General features: G+C 45.0%; 1 protein-coding gene across 2 annotated transcripts in view; it reads right to left on the minus strand.

Annotated features, from left to right (window-relative positions):
• Positions 1 to 1,468: 1,468 nt before the first annotated feature.
• The window catches only part of UBE2I (ubiquitin conjugating enzyme E2 I), a 210,087-nt gene continuing 196,045 nt past the window's right edge, over positions 1,469 to 15,510 (minus strand). For both annotated transcript variants that reach the window (XM_078664939.1, XM_078664938.1), the window contains exon 8: positions 1,469 to 2,479. In XM_078664939.1, the coding sequence (XP_078521065.1) occupies positions 2,416 to 2,479 (64 nt within the window). In that variant the 3' untranslated portion in view covers positions 1,469 to 2,415. The remainder of the gene's footprint in view (positions 2,480 to 15,510) is intronic.

Raw genomic sequence — 15,510 nt, forward strand, 5'->3', positions numbered from 1 at the left:
ATAGAATGATGTTTGAAAAGAAAAGGCAATATGGTTGTGTGTAAATACAGAAGGAGGATTTTATTCAAAAATTATATTTAATAAAACGTCTAACGTCATCCAGTAGTTTTTCCAGAGTAGTGCTCTGGCAGCTTATTTCACTTGCTTGCAATCAACAACCATCTCCAGGTCCACTTGAGGGGTGAAGGAATTGGGCTCTGTAGAGCCTATCTCTACAGAGCATGAGGAAGCCACAGTTGCAGCATGTTATGTAATGTATGTTAAGCCACAAACCATGCCTCTAGTCAAAAAGCCTTATCTTGGTGGTGCGAAGATCATGTATGACCTCTATTAAGGCTTCCATCTCAACATGCATACCTGCTAGTGACTGGACATCCTAGAACAAAAGTGGAGCAGATAGCGAGGGTCATGAGGTGAGTTTTGCTATAGTAGACAAAGTGGTGACGCACTGGCCTCTCCCATTGGACCCAGGCAAATTTTGAGCTGGACGAGTGCTTTAGTATAGGATGCTGTCGGCCTCACACACCTCCCTCTATGCCATTCTCCAGTCCTTGTGAGGTAAATGAAAACTCGCTACCATAAAAAGGATCCTCATTAAATGGGTTGTGCCCTTCAGCAGAGCAAAGGCCTTATCTAATGAGCAACCAGACAGGGACATATGCAGTACAAAGAGCATTACCAAATACTGTGGGGGGGTCGTTTAAACATACTTACTGAAATAAACGAGCTGTGATCTATTTGTTAGGCTTTTATTTAATCACTTGCAGTCCATTCAATCTAGTTGTCAACTGTGACAAAACAGCCTAAATGTTGATGGATGAATCGTAGAAGGTCTTTCATCACCACCTGTCCAAGGACCAGTCAAAGATGTACCACAGCGAAGTCAGATATTCACCATGAATAGTTTAGTTGCATTCCCATCATGGTCGAAGTACACCAGGTCAGTTATTACACAAACCACAATTTACTTTGTGTCACAACAGATGTGTCCCCAAGACAAAAGAGCTAACTTTAAGTGCGTACACTGCTGTACTGCGGAGATCAGGGAAGAAGAAATAATATTAGTGCATTTCCACTAAATTATATTTACAGCGAGCACAGGAACACATTACAGTTACGTCTTAAAGAGATAATCTCCCATCTGTGATTAACAGCTAGTTGATCAAAAGGCTGAAGCTACAAGACCATCACTTTTCTTTTCCAAACGTAAACTAAGTTTATGTTCCACATCATGTGTCTATTTCATGCACTTTACTGCACCGTGCACCACTGGAGAGTCCAGGAGTACAAAGAAATACAGTATGAATGAGTTGTGCTCAAACATGAAGTTATTCACCTCAAACTTCTTTCTTGCTAATGTTGAAGTAACATCCACTTAAAATACAAAACTTTATTTAGAGATAGCAGTCCTTGCAGCAAAATCTATACACTGCTGTAAAAGTAAGGAAGAATCAAGTTTTCAAACCGATTCAGATTTACTAGGTCAGATGGACTTGTTTTATTAGTCTTATCAATAGGTACAGTGCTCATGGGAAATCTGAACCTAATTCTTACACTGTTAATACAATTAATTCATTAGACACTTACCAATCTTTTGGTTAGCATCTGTTTTTTTAAATACAAGATACTGAACAAATGTCTTCACCTACATTAAGAAGTGAGGTGACAAGCAGTTGTCCATCAAAACATAAGTACATAACATCAATCATCATAAGCTTTTACAAAATGCTGTACATATTAAGATTTTTAGCCTAGAAGGCTGTCTCCCTTCACAGTCACTAAAGAATATAATGAAACAAAAACTTTATATAAACAGTTTATTTACTCTAAACAGCAACACAGACAAAACGCCATATAAACACAAAAAGGAAGTGATGCAGAAGCAAGATGCCGGCTGACTTTGGATTTCTGGGGCTTTTAAGCAATACAACCTAATTTTTGGACAGACAAAATGTTGGGGAGAGGAGGGGGTAAAGATAATGAGTTTCTTTTTCATACAGCCAGCTAGAGGCTAAATAGAGTTCTAAACATTTTAAAGCATGCCTGCATCAGATGGCAAAGTAAACTATAGGTACTAGTGAATTTATAGAAGTATAAAAGTTTATAATTTTACAGCAGTTGAAATACTGACATCAATATTAAAATAAAAGCAAGTTTTACATCATAACAATCAAAAATACAAAAGACCGAAGGAAGAGACCCTGTATGAAAAAACTGGGGGCAATTCAGCAAATTTAGAACTGTATACAAGTGGCGAAAATGGAAAATGGCACACATATGACCCCCTCCCCTAAGTGACTATTAATTGTACATAGCATCATTAGATTTTGCAAAAAGTTTGTAAACAAGTTCTTGCCAAACCAATCCCTTCCTTTTTTTTTTTAAGGTTTTTTTTGTAAGATGCCACATTGGTGTTTATGAAGGAGCAAACTTCTTGGCTTGTGCTCGAACCCTCTTTTCGTATTCCACTCTGTTTTGGCTGACAAAAGAAAAAATATTTACATTCGGACCAGAACAAAAATCAAAAACAAATCCAATGTAACAGTAATATTACGAATGTTAAAAGTAAGAAAGAAGACTGAAACAAAAGTATAATTGGAAGCTTGAAACAGTTCCAGCAAACAGTTGTAGGCCAGATATTGATCAAGTCAAGCGGTTAAGATTTAAAACTCACTTTGGCCAACAGAAACCTGGCTACCCATTAGCAGTGAAGGCGGACTTAATTCTCATATGCAGAACGCCTCCCGTAACGTAACATTTAATTGACGCGGATTAGCTTATCAGATATAAAACCAAATACAAAATAAAAACATTTAAAACACAAAATAATCATATGTCCTCCACACTGGTATAGCACGAGCATTGCTACTATCTGGATAAAACAAGAAAATTAACAGTTCTACATCAAACTCGTTAACATTTGTCAGATTCCTTTCTAAATAATAAAGGCTTTGAGTAAGTCTGTGCTTCGGGTATTCATGATGAAAATAGTTGTGAAAGAACGACCCAGGAATGTCCGGTGCCAAAAGCAGATCTTGTATGCAGCAAGAAATAGATTCTACAGTGGGGAAAAAAGGCAGTCTAACAGATGTCCTGTTAAAGGCCTAAAAGGTGCATTGGGTTGAGTGCACTCAATTCTAGTCCTCACTTCTGCAAAACCTCCTACCTTTCACACACGGATTGCCTAAGAATCAGAGCACATCTAGGCAAAGGAACATGGACTTCAATGCGAAAGCCAAGGTATTCAAGAAACTGGTTTGACATTCCACAGATTATTATTACCTAAATATTTGCGGTGTGGTCAGTTAAACATTTGGCGCCGTAATATCCTCTTAACCGACAATGGTCGAGTAAAGGAGTCTTACTATCCAATGTCTGTACCTGAGCAGAATGATATGAATACCAGTGTTCTAGAAAAAGCATAAACACAGCGCTGGATACCAGAGCGTTTTTTTTTTTAAACTGGTATGCACGGCCTTTAATTTGAAAGCAGAGTACCAGAAGTACCATTGGTAGGGAAAGTTATCCAAATTAGTCTATGAGCCTAGATAAATCGGAACTCACTACCAAAGTATGTATGTACTAAGATTTTTGTAATGTGTGCACAAAGCTGCAATGCCTACTATCGCACAAGTTTATATTTCTCTCCTCTTAAACCTGTAAACTGAAAAATCGAACTTCAGCTAAACGTTTCAATACGAATCCCAAACGCAGAAGCACCCATTTGACACTCCACTCTCTACGTTTGCCTGGTACCACAGGACCCAATGTCTTGAACCACCACTGAGTGTATATACACCTGGGGATACATTCTGCTTAACCGGAATCAACAGGCACCATCGGAGGAAGGCCAGTTCCCTTACTTAATGCTATAGTTTCCATTCTTCAACAAAGTCCAGGGTGACACATTGGGCCCACGTGGCACTGGCAGAAAGGATACTGTTGCTGGGCAGTCACTAATTCGAGCTCAAACGTTGGCTAGACCTCAAGCAATGCAGGGGTCCCATTTATTGCACGCCAGCTGCTAAGTGCTACATTCAAGACTGCTTAAAGTTGATCGTAAGCGGTCAGCAGAGAGAAGCAGTTAGTGTGTGAAAAGGATGCTAATTTAAAGCTCGCCCTAACTAACACATCCTAACTATTCCATTCTGCTCCAGATTTAATTGCAGGGCTAAGACACGCATTACTGAGCCACGTCTGAGCAAAGTGCTCCGATGCCATCACGGGTATAAAAGAACCTGCTGGGCTAAGGCACCGTGCAAAGAATAAGCACAGGACTGGTAAGCAGGAATAAAATCATGAATTTACAAACGCTTGAATCGAAGCTCGGTAAAATGACTCGCAGTAGGGTCGTGGACAGTGAATTAAAGGCTACATTTCAACCTTCCGCAAACAGGAGTCCACGGAAGATCAGAATCTGTAGTAATGCGCTACTTGCCAGACTATTGCTTCAGGACTGAGAGGGGTACTTACTGAATACAGACATTACTGCACTTACATTTTTCCGCTTAGAAATCACAAGGCAAGCCTGCCAAAAATCTAATTCCAAATGTTTTGCTTAGTTTCTGGAACAGGAGATATTTACCATACTTCAAAAAGTGCACCAGCGGAATCAGTATTTACCAATGAGGTGAAATAACCTATTACATTTCAGCCCACACCAAATGGTGGCCTTAGATGCTTGAAACAGACACCCTGTTTAAATATACTAGTACTAATTCAGAGTAAAACAATTCAGAACTTCTGGAATCTGGATGCAACCGTTTCTAAGTTTTTTTTTTTAGACAATTCTACATTTAACTTAGAAGGTGAAAACGGCCTATCATGCAGGAAATTCTTCAACACACAAAGATATGTGATCATGGCCTTGAAAACGTTGCAGAAAAGGGCATTTGTGGTACGCAGTGACAGCAACAAAATATACCTTAGAGAACTGAAGGACAGGTTTATCTAAATCTGAATGGCAATACAGGAGATTACTCTAAGCAATGGTCAAACTGCTACGCTGGCCTCCATTGCAGAATTTCTAATTGAAAGTTTTAACTTGCGAGCACACACCTCCCCTTTTTTCAATACGTTTATAAATTCTGGTGTAGATGTCTATATTCCATATACAGAGAACCCAGGCCGTTGAGTGAAGCAATGGAAGGTTGTTGTGAGGATCTTGTCCTACATTCTAGACAAGACAGCCTCTTTACACAAAATGGTCTTGCATGGTTACAGAGAAAGTAAAAGGCGAACTGTGAAGTTCCAACGGTATGGTAAGCCAAGGCTAACCAGTCATCTTTGCCTTGTTCTGCTTGAGCTTCTTTATCAAAACTGGTCAAGATATTTCTGTACGGCTTACCTCAAGTCCTCCTCCCCAGTCCATCATCCAGTGAAGTTTCAGCAATAGGTTTCAGAAAATCCATGTTTGGTGTTCCTTAGCAACATTTCACAGATTCTGGAAATATTTGCTCTAAATATTTAGAATTCAATTTGGTGCAATAGAGATATCTCAGGATAGTTTGCCAAAACCGCAGTGATGTGCCTCATAAAGAGCAAAGTTATGCTGACTGGTCAGAATTGCAATATAACTGTGGACTAATGTTCAATGGGCCGAAATGTATTTTTGATGGTCAGGTCACCAATGTGCGCACAGCTGATCGTGAATAGACTGGCACCACCTGTAAAGACACTACAGAGTGGTCAGGCATAGTGCTACTGTTGTCCTAGTTGCCTGTGCTGTACCCCAATGATCTATTTAAAAAAGGAGGAGCATGTACAGGTTGCTTTGGGACTGGCTTGGCACTATGAAAAAGCACTAGGTCATGGAGCACCAGAAGGGTTGGAAATTGACTGGAACCAACGTTAATATGAGAACCACTAGCTCGGTGTTCTGAAGGACACTCTTGCAACCTGTGTGTGGAGAACCAGTCATAAGAATCAGTTTGATTAAGCCTCACTCTTGCCAGTTCAATACTAGTTCATATGTTGGGGGGGGGGGGGGGGGCTAGGTGGCGCACGTCCAGAATGGCCGCTGTGTGGTGAGGCTCCCATGGACCGGCAATATTATCCTAAATTTATCCTTCTCTTACCCTGCCTACAAAGTGACACACCTGGCGAGGAATGGTCTCTCCTACCTTCGAGATGCAGCTAGTGTGAACTCCGGAGCGGTGGGAAGAGCTGGCGAGCGCTGGTGAGCGTGTGTAGCGGAGGGCACGCATTCCACTTTTAGCCCCTGAAGCAGCTGGCCGGAGAGCCTCGGTACGAGAGGCCCCGGCTGACCACGAGGAGTGTGGGCCTCAGCGTCTGAGGGTGTCCGGCTCCGTGTACAGGGTCTGTACCGGAGCCGGCGGCGGCAGTCTATCATCACGGAGCGGCTTGCTGGGGGGACTCGCTCAGCTGTCTTTGGTTGGTGAATGTGCCTGCGGGACGCGGAGGCTCGGTCGCCTCGGAGGTGGCTGGTGCGGCCATTTGGGGTGAGGAGAGCCGAGGCCCACATTTGAACTATTGCGCTGCTGGTGGTGGTGGTGCCTGCTATCTGTTTCGCCGCATTGCTTGCCAGAGATGTGTGAGAGGGCGCCTTAAAGGACTGTTCACAAGCAAGGAGTGGAGATAACACGCGAGAGGAGTGGATCTTGCCATTTTCCCTCAATTTGCGGTGAGGCCTCCATTGCGGGCTGTTGTCCTGGTATTGAGGAGCTTAACGAGTGGTGCAGTGAGTGGATTGCAAGCGAAGTTTGGCGGCATACTGCGACCTGGGATCTGACGTTAGGAGTGTGTTGCTGAGGGCTAGAAGACTGAAGGTGGTTGGTGCTGCAGGTGCGCTGACTCCAAGGAGGGGTGCGAGAGGATCCAGTGTGCTATAAGGCCCTCTTGAAGTGCAAGACTACGTTCTGTGGATTATACTAACGGACACTGAAGAGAGAGGCCAGTCAGCATTGCTGGGCTCTTAGAGTGTGGACGCTGGGTCAGCTACAGCTATAGGGCACAGAGTCAGCGTAGTGACTATATTGGAGGCGGCAGCTGCACTGCACCGGGACGGTGTGGTGCCTCAGTGGGAAGGTCCTGGACCCTGGGGTCACCTTCGCGGAGCGGAGCTGGGTGTGATCACTGCCAGAGTGGAGGGCAGTGCTGTGTTCCCTAGCCCTTCCTGTACAAGGATTCGCTGGCCCTCAGGGGTGGCCTGCTTAAGTTCTTTCTGTCTGCCATAGGTTTGGAGTTGTGGCGCTGACGTGACTCCTGTGGGCAGTCGGTGTGGGGCATTGGGTTCTTTTGTTTGTGTGGCTGGGCCTGGACATATGATGGGGCGAACGGATGCTCGCCAACAACAACGAGCGATGATCTAAAAATCGCTACTCACAGAGGTGAGACAAGGTTTCGCGACAATGGCAGACAAAATCGATACGGTCTCCACTCGCATGGATGCCATAGTGCGTACAATAGAGGGGCACGAGACGCGCCTTACTGAAGCAGAACAGCGGGTCTCCGACGTGGAGGACGCCACTGCACAGCTTAAAAAGGCGACCACGCAGATGGATTGACTGCTTAAGATCATAGTGGTAAAGAATGAGGATATTGAAACTCGCAGTCACCGGAACATTCGGGTCCTATGAATTCCGGAAAGTACAGGTACCGGACGAATGGAGGAGTACATTGAGAAACTGCTTAAGGCCGTGGTCGGAGGCGGATAAGCGGTCCTCAATTTGTGGTAGAGAGGGCGCACCGGTCGTTGGGGGCGAGACTCTCCCCTCGGACCATTGTCCGGTTAAGATCTCACTGACTGTTCCAGGGTATGATAGACCTCGCCCAAGCTGGCGACTTCACCCTACGGGTCTCCTGGATATGGTTTTTGGGCTGAACTGGGTAAGGAAATTGAGGTCTTTTTCGTTCGAAATAAAGGGTCGGTGGACAGTGTTGAGGTGAGCTTTGGGGTGCTGCGGAGCACACAGGATACAGTGCGTAAGCTGGAACAGATTCTGAAGGGGTTGGAGAGGAGGATGGGGAGAGGGGAAGTAGCTCAGGTGCACACAGCTTTTTGCACACTCTTAACTTATATTCTTAACTGAATATGAAGAGGCTGCGCACAGGGAGGTGAAGTTTAGGGGGAAATATTGGACAGCGCGCAAGTATGGAGAGGGGAACCGGCCAGGGAAGGTACTGGCTGCACTAGCTAGAAGTTCACGCTCTAATGCCCAAGTTTTGGAAATACAGGGACCCAGTGGGGAGACATAGGGATTCATTACACATACTAGAGACATTTGTCACGCACTACACAACCCTGTACACCACTCAGAGGAAGGATGTTATGGATTTGGAGGCTTTTATAGAAGACGTTGCACTCGGCTGGCTGGGGAACACACAGCAGAAGTTTTAGCCATCCCTCTGAATTGGATGAAATTAAGTACGCCATAATGCAACTCCAGAATGGGAAGGCGCCGGGTTCTGACGGCCTCCCGGCAGAATTTTACAAGGCCCATGTCGATATTATGGCGCCGGTGCTGAAGGAGGTTTATGAAGAGTCCCTTGAGCTAGGCACTCTTTCTGCTTCCATGAGGGAGGCGATAGTTACCTCCTTATTGAAACCGGGTAAACCCCCAGAGTCCTGTAACTCTTAAAGGCCGTTATCGCTGATGAACTGGGACACTAAAATAATGGCTAAGGTATTGGCGAACAGATAATCCCTTTTACTTGATAAGTTGGTGCTACCCGACCAATCAGGGTTCGTGCCAGGTACAGCAACCTCCCATAACCTTAGAACTCTATTTGCATTGCTCCAGAATGTAGCGCCGGAGCTCCTACTCGCTGCTGTTTTTCTTGATGCAACAAAAGCATTTGACTCGTGGAGTGGGATTATTTCTTCGGAGTGCTGCGCAAGATGGGTTTTCCAGAGGTATACCTCGTCTGGATAGAGTTATTAGAGCATAACCCCACGGTTCGAGTGCTGGTTAATGGTCATCTGTCCAGCCCTATTTCTGTTTCCAGGGGCATCCGGCAGGGGTGTCCGTTATCACCGCTCCTATTGGCTCTAGCGGTGGAGCACTTGGCTTGCAGGCTGCGGCAGATGCATCGGGACAAGACATTCCGGTGTTGCCCGAGACAAATATTAGTTTCGCTGTATGCAGACGACATTACCCTGTATGTCAGAGACCCACAACAAAATATTAACCCCATCTTGCGTGAGTTTATAAAATTTGGTTGGTTATCTGGTGTCAGCATCAATTGGGGGAAGTCGCAGGTTATCCCTCTCACCCCGGCGGTGCAGCAGTTCCCATTAGACTTCCCGATAAAGTGGTGTGGCTCGGAGCTGCGCTATCTTGGTATACAGATCACTCAGGAGAAGGACGAAACTATACGTGCTAATTATGGCACGGCCATCAAACGGCTTAACGCCAATGTCACTTGATGGATGTCATTAGCTTTGTCTCTTGCAGGGAGAGCGTCTCTTATCAAGATGGTTGTCTTGCCCCAATTTCTTTACTTATTTCTTAATATTCCTTATGATCCAGGGCGGTTTTTCTTTAAAACACTACGCACTGAACAGCTTCGGGTGTTATGGGGAAGGGGGGGGGGGGACAACTGGCGAGACTGATGGTCAACATTGACGCGGCCTTATGAGCAGGGATGGTTTGATATTCCCGACTTCGAACTCTATTTTTTAAGTGCACGTGCGCATTCTGCCTATTACTGGGTACACCCTCCTCACTACATGCCGCAAGTAGCAGCTGAGGACTGGCTTGCTGCCCCTACACCCTTGAGTGGTGCAATAGTTGGGCCTGCTAGCACACGGGCAACGCCACCTACCACTGTTACGAGCACTGTGGATGCTTGGCATCGCATTGCGGCTTTGCTTGATGTGTCGCTTATTTATTCTCCCCAGCTCCCATTGTCTTATCATCCGGATCTTTCGTTGTTGCAGGGGAAGGGTTTTCAGAATCTTTGTACCAGTGTTCACGTCGCTACCTGGGGGGACCTTTTTCATGAAGGGATGTTGTACTTTGGACCATTTATTGTCAGGCATACAACCCACACCCTTGGACACTTCCTATACATTCGGCTTCAACAGGGGTTGCGGGCTCTTCTCCCCGACTCCCGAGAGCCTGCATGCCTTCTTCCCCTACACCTCATGTTAAGCTCTCCGGATGGGAAGCATTTGGTATCCAGGTTATACACCAGCATACGCACACATAGAGCAGGGATAGAGACTAAGTCCCAACTGCACGGGGGGGGAATGGACTGTGAGATCACGGATGAGCAATGGCGCTATTGTATGCAGACAGCGCAGATTTCATCCAGTTGCAAGTTACGAGTTATAGACTAAGTATCTGCATAGAATGTACTACATGCCGGCAAGGAAGGTGCGGCTTAAAATGACGGATGAGGACAGGTGCTTACGGTGTAAACACATGGGGCGGGATTTCTTCACTTAGCGTGGGAGTGTCCACTCATACAGGAGTACTGGGAGCAGGTTCTGGTAGCTCTGGGCACAATGATTGATCAGGTCCTGGAGCAACATCCGATCTTAGCGCTACTTGGATATACAGCGCAGGTGCCTCTTAAGTACAGAAAATGTTTTTCTCTTTCTCTATTACTAGCCAAACGCAGGGTAGCATGCAGGTGGGGTAGAGGACGTGCTCTGAAATTCAAGGAATGGTTGGCAGATATGTTATACTGTCAAGAGCAAAGCGTCACCTATGCGGAGTTGCTCCGGCTGGCGCCCAAGGATATCTGGGGGCCACTGCTGGAATACCTCCGTGTACAGGACACAGGGGGTGGACACACGACTTAAGCCAACTGTGTGATGCTTAGTGGGTTTTGACACTAGATGTGCATGAGGCATGACCCGGATCCAGAGCCCAAGGTAATTTTATGTATTATTTATTGTCTGACGTCGTATTGTTTCATGTGAACTTCGCAGACCTGTTACTACATTTTGTGAACTTATCAATTTCTGGATTGATCAAGCATATTGTATTATTAGTGGTATAATGTGGAAGTGACCGAGTGGTGTAACATCAAGTCATTGTTCTTATGTAATGTGTTTTACAAATTCAGTGATCCATGGCCTTCCCAGACTGCCCAATGCTCCTTCTACCTTTGAGGGCATCATATATGCCGTAGCATATAAAAAACTAAATAAAATATGTATTCCCCCACCATTACAACATTAGACCAACCCAAAAGGAACTCCACTTGCTTTCCTTGACGGCCCGCACCATCTTCAAAAACAGTTGTATAATATACTAAGCCATCAATATCCATCACCACTGTCTATCTTGCCGAAAAGCTCACCTGCAGCTAAAATACCATCAGACTGGGGACAAAAGTGAAGGAAAAAAAAAAAAGGCAACACGCCATTGCCATCTATGCTTCCAGGATCAGGAGCAACATCCCTGTATTCATCATGAAGGCTCCAACCGTGCCTCAAATTAGGAAAGTTAGACACCTCTGTAAAGAGCACTACCTAACAAAAGTCCTCTTTCGCCCTTAGGACCCAGTCAAACCTCAAATATGACCCTGTACACTGCTCTGCTGCCTTTCTGCCATGCTCATGCTACACACATTGCATACATATACAGGCCCACATCATGTAATCTCTGCTGTAGGTCTTGGGAAACTTTCCAGTGAGAGTCCTCTATAGGATAGATTTAATATTTCAGTCTAACTAGCTGCATAAAAACATTTGTCATCACTGCTATGCACTTGGAGAAGGCCTCACACACCAAGAAGAAAAAGTTCTTGCATCCATTTAAAATTGGAACGTGAAAGTGCAAGTTTTGCAACATCCAGTCACCTTGCTGCGACAAAGGGAAGATGCGATAAATCTGCAACATCATAAGTTTGCGTTATTACTCTGTTCACTCAATTTTTTTTCTGATTATTTTTCATCACCAAGAATTGATGGAAGCACCTGCCTGTGCATGCGAGGCATTCTGTATTAGAGTATGGACTTGAACTCCGCCACTCTCCTCCCATATTTGTCATTGGCTTGTGTCATAGCCCTTCGTAAATGCTGGCTTTCCGATTCGTTAATAGGCTTGGTATTCCCTTCTTAGTACTGCCTTGCCTTCATTTGTTACCTCCCATGAGGACTTCCCCCCTTTTACTTCTGTTAGTACATAGTATGTGTTATTTACAGGCTGTGAGCACTATTTTCCTAAGGAGTTTCTCCTTTTGCATGCACGACATGCTTTCCTGCAACGGCGCCTACTTTGCTTGCACCACTCGAGGGAAGCTGCTGGTTTTCTTTTGTTTCTGGAGGCAGCATGGGAAGCCTCTGGTCACGCCACAGACAACGTCGGCAATCCACAATTTCAGCTTTCCGTAACACCGGCACACCGTCAGTGCAAAGAGAGCACATTAACACATCTGCGGCAAACAGAAGTGTAACCAGACCACAGACCGTGCTAGCAGATGACGTCAGATAATTACACTAAATAAGTGCAAAAAGGTGCACCCAGACTGGGAAAGAACCAAAACAACTGACATAATTTCCAGGAAGGTCTCACTTCTGGTGTAGTTTCCTTCATGGGTGGACAAACCGTAAAATAAGATATCCCTCTGCCATCATCACTTCCGGAAGCCAGACCAAAATTTGCAGTCTTTAGTTGTGAAAGTCTGTAGCTTTTCGCAAGAAAAAGTAACCAAAACCTCAGAGCGGAGAACATAAATACTGCACGCATAACAAGGAAGACTGACATTAAAACGAGTGCTCGGTTGTATGTAAGGTGGCCCCTGCTTGTTATCTTTTTTCTGGAGCCAGCATAGGAAGGCTGTGGCCTCACAGCTGCTCCCCCTGGCTTTTGATTCCAAGCGCATTGAAAACAGGCCTGTAAAGAGCAAGATTGACAACAAGCCTCTAAATGTCTGCTCTGTATCTCCATGCGCCGTATTACTTATGAATTGTTTTTGTCCCGCTTGAACATGAACTGCGGATGGTGAAGGGCGGGGTAACGGGTCACATCGGCAGCTATTAACCCCTTGGCTGCGGCAGTAATTCCGCCGCAGCGCTAGGGGGGAGGGGGGCCGCGCGGCACCACCATGCTCGTGACAGAACCACTCCGTCACGAGCCTCTGGCGCGCTGTGCTTGACGGAGTGGTTCTGACACGGCCCCGCCTGCTCAATAGAACGCGCCGCGCAGGTGTGAAATCAGCGCAGGCGCAGCGGCCGGGCCGTGACGGGACCACTCCGTCACCGGCACAGCGCGTCCGTGGCTGGTGACGGAGAGGTTCCGTCACCAGCATCGATTGTGTTAAACACAAAAACAAGAATTTCCAATGCAATAGGTCTCGCATTTGTAAGAGTTTAAACTATTCACATTGTAAATGTAAAGGTCATTTATTTAGGTTGTAAAAACCAACACAAATAAAAAGGTATTGTCATTTAACAATGGCAATAGCTCAAAGTCTTGCAAATGCGAGACCTATTGCATTGCAAATGCGGATTTATTTTTTTGCAGTTGTACTTCCCGCACCAGGCAGAACTGGGGAAAACGTCTGAACTTGTGGGTGGGCCTGGGAACTGCAGAGGGCGCTAGTTAAACCAACAGCTTGGGAGACACTGCTTTTAAACTATTCTGTAAAATATCCTGCACCCATTTGTAGTTTGTTGTATTCTGACGTGTTGAAAGGGAATATGATTTGCCACTACCCGCTGGTTTCTAAGAATTACTACGAGCAGCTGAATTGCTGGACTCATCTCAGGTAGGCTGCTTTGTATGATGTTGGAAAGACAGATTTCTTTTCAAATCGCTGCTTTTGTTGCCTCTGCCAACAATGTGTACGATCTAGGATCTTCTGTTGAGCCTTTGGTTTGCAGGAGAACAGCATGGTCTCATCGACAGAACATCACTGTTGAAGAGGGTAGCCAAAAAAAGAACAATTGCTTTCCAAATCCGTGATCTAATAAGGTCTTCATTCCTTTTAAATATTTCCTTGCGAGAAGGTGTACGATTTTCTCCAACAAGTTCCGCATGTGCCACGTTTAGATAAAAGAACATCCCACCAGCTACCCAAAGTCCACAGTAATAGGTCTGCAGACCTTACAATTAGAAGCCAAGCCTCAGTGTCCGATGAGTAGGTTAATAATCAGTGTGACATCCAAAGAGTTTACCTTAACTAATAGAACCAAACATCTGTACAAAGTTTAAATGAGCGGCAAAGAGTAATATTTGTCACTGTCCACACATCAATTAACTATACTAAAGCACTACGTAGTTGCATTAATGTGCATTACAGTTAACACCTTATAATAAATTATAAATTAACATCTTCTAATAAATGGTATCAATTACAGTAAGAGACTAACAATAATAATTACAATGAAAAGTAAAACCATTTTACTAAAGAGAAGATCAGGGTGATTCTGAAAGTTCACAGCAGAAATGCTGAAAAGGGTATGAATTTGTATCAATTAGCAACAGATGACAAGTGCAAAGATTTCATTTGAAAAAGTGTGATAGCTCTAGATGCATTTTCATACATATCCTGCAGAATGGCACCCTCCTTCCACCTCAAACTTCAGCATATTTCGGGAACCTGTGCTAAAAGCGATACAACTGCCCTTACAGGGCATTTTACTGCCACAGGAAAGGCACTTGTCAAATAGCCAGTATAGTGAGAGAACAGGTGAGGAGAGACGATAGCCAAAATAAGTACGAAAACAAGCCTACTACAGTCAACAGCAAAGAGATTAACTCGGTGTCTGGCACCCAAATATGTTAAAAGGTGGTCAAACAACTCACCTATTAATTCTAGGAGGAAAAATAAACACTAGGAGCAGGGGCGGCTCCTCAGTTATACTGAAGGAGTCATCGCACTGAAATGCCCCCAGAGAACGAAAAATAAAATGGTAATGAAGTTAATTCAATACCATTTAATTTTTTGTCACCCTGCTCCGGACAGAGTGTCGGGGGCAGCTGCTGAATGGCGGCAGCAGCAGGGAGGACGTTGGGCTGCCTTTTGCCCTTGAAGTGCGCATGTCTCTGGCCAGCCACCTTGTATGGGCAGCTACACATGCGCACTTTAAACTTCTCTAACCCAACTACCTTAAGACAGCTGGGTTCGAGAAAGCAAAAGCCTTCAGTGCTCTGAGCACTGAGAGGACACTTCCACCAATCCTGTCACTGCTCCGACGCGCCAGGATTGGTTAAGAGAGTTAGCTAGGGCCCTAGAGTTACAAGGGAAGAAGACCAGAGAGAGGATCACGCAGCAGCAACCACGGGAAGTACATTTTTACTTTATTTACTGGTTTGGATTTTATGAAACCACCCACCTACCTATTTGCCAGCCCCTTCAGTCGCTGAAGTTGATCCTGCCACTACCTAGGATGCCTGAATGGTTGACTCCACCGTTCTTTCCTGGACAAAGCAGCCACTAGAATCCAGTACTTTTCTTAGTTAGAAGTATGAATCCTAAGTAGACCCTTCCTGCCTTATCTTTACACTGTAGCGCAAAGAATGATAGAGGCATTTTTCATAATTCGCAAGCATGGTGTGGTCTAAACATGCATGGATATTAAAACAAACA

Source organism: Lissotriton helveticus, chromosome 10 (assembly GCF_964261635.1).
Source record: "Lissotriton helveticus chromosome 10, aLisHel1.1, whole genome shotgun sequence".
Lineage (NCBI taxonomy): Eukaryota > Metazoa > Chordata > Amphibia > Caudata > Salamandridae > Lissotriton > Lissotriton helveticus.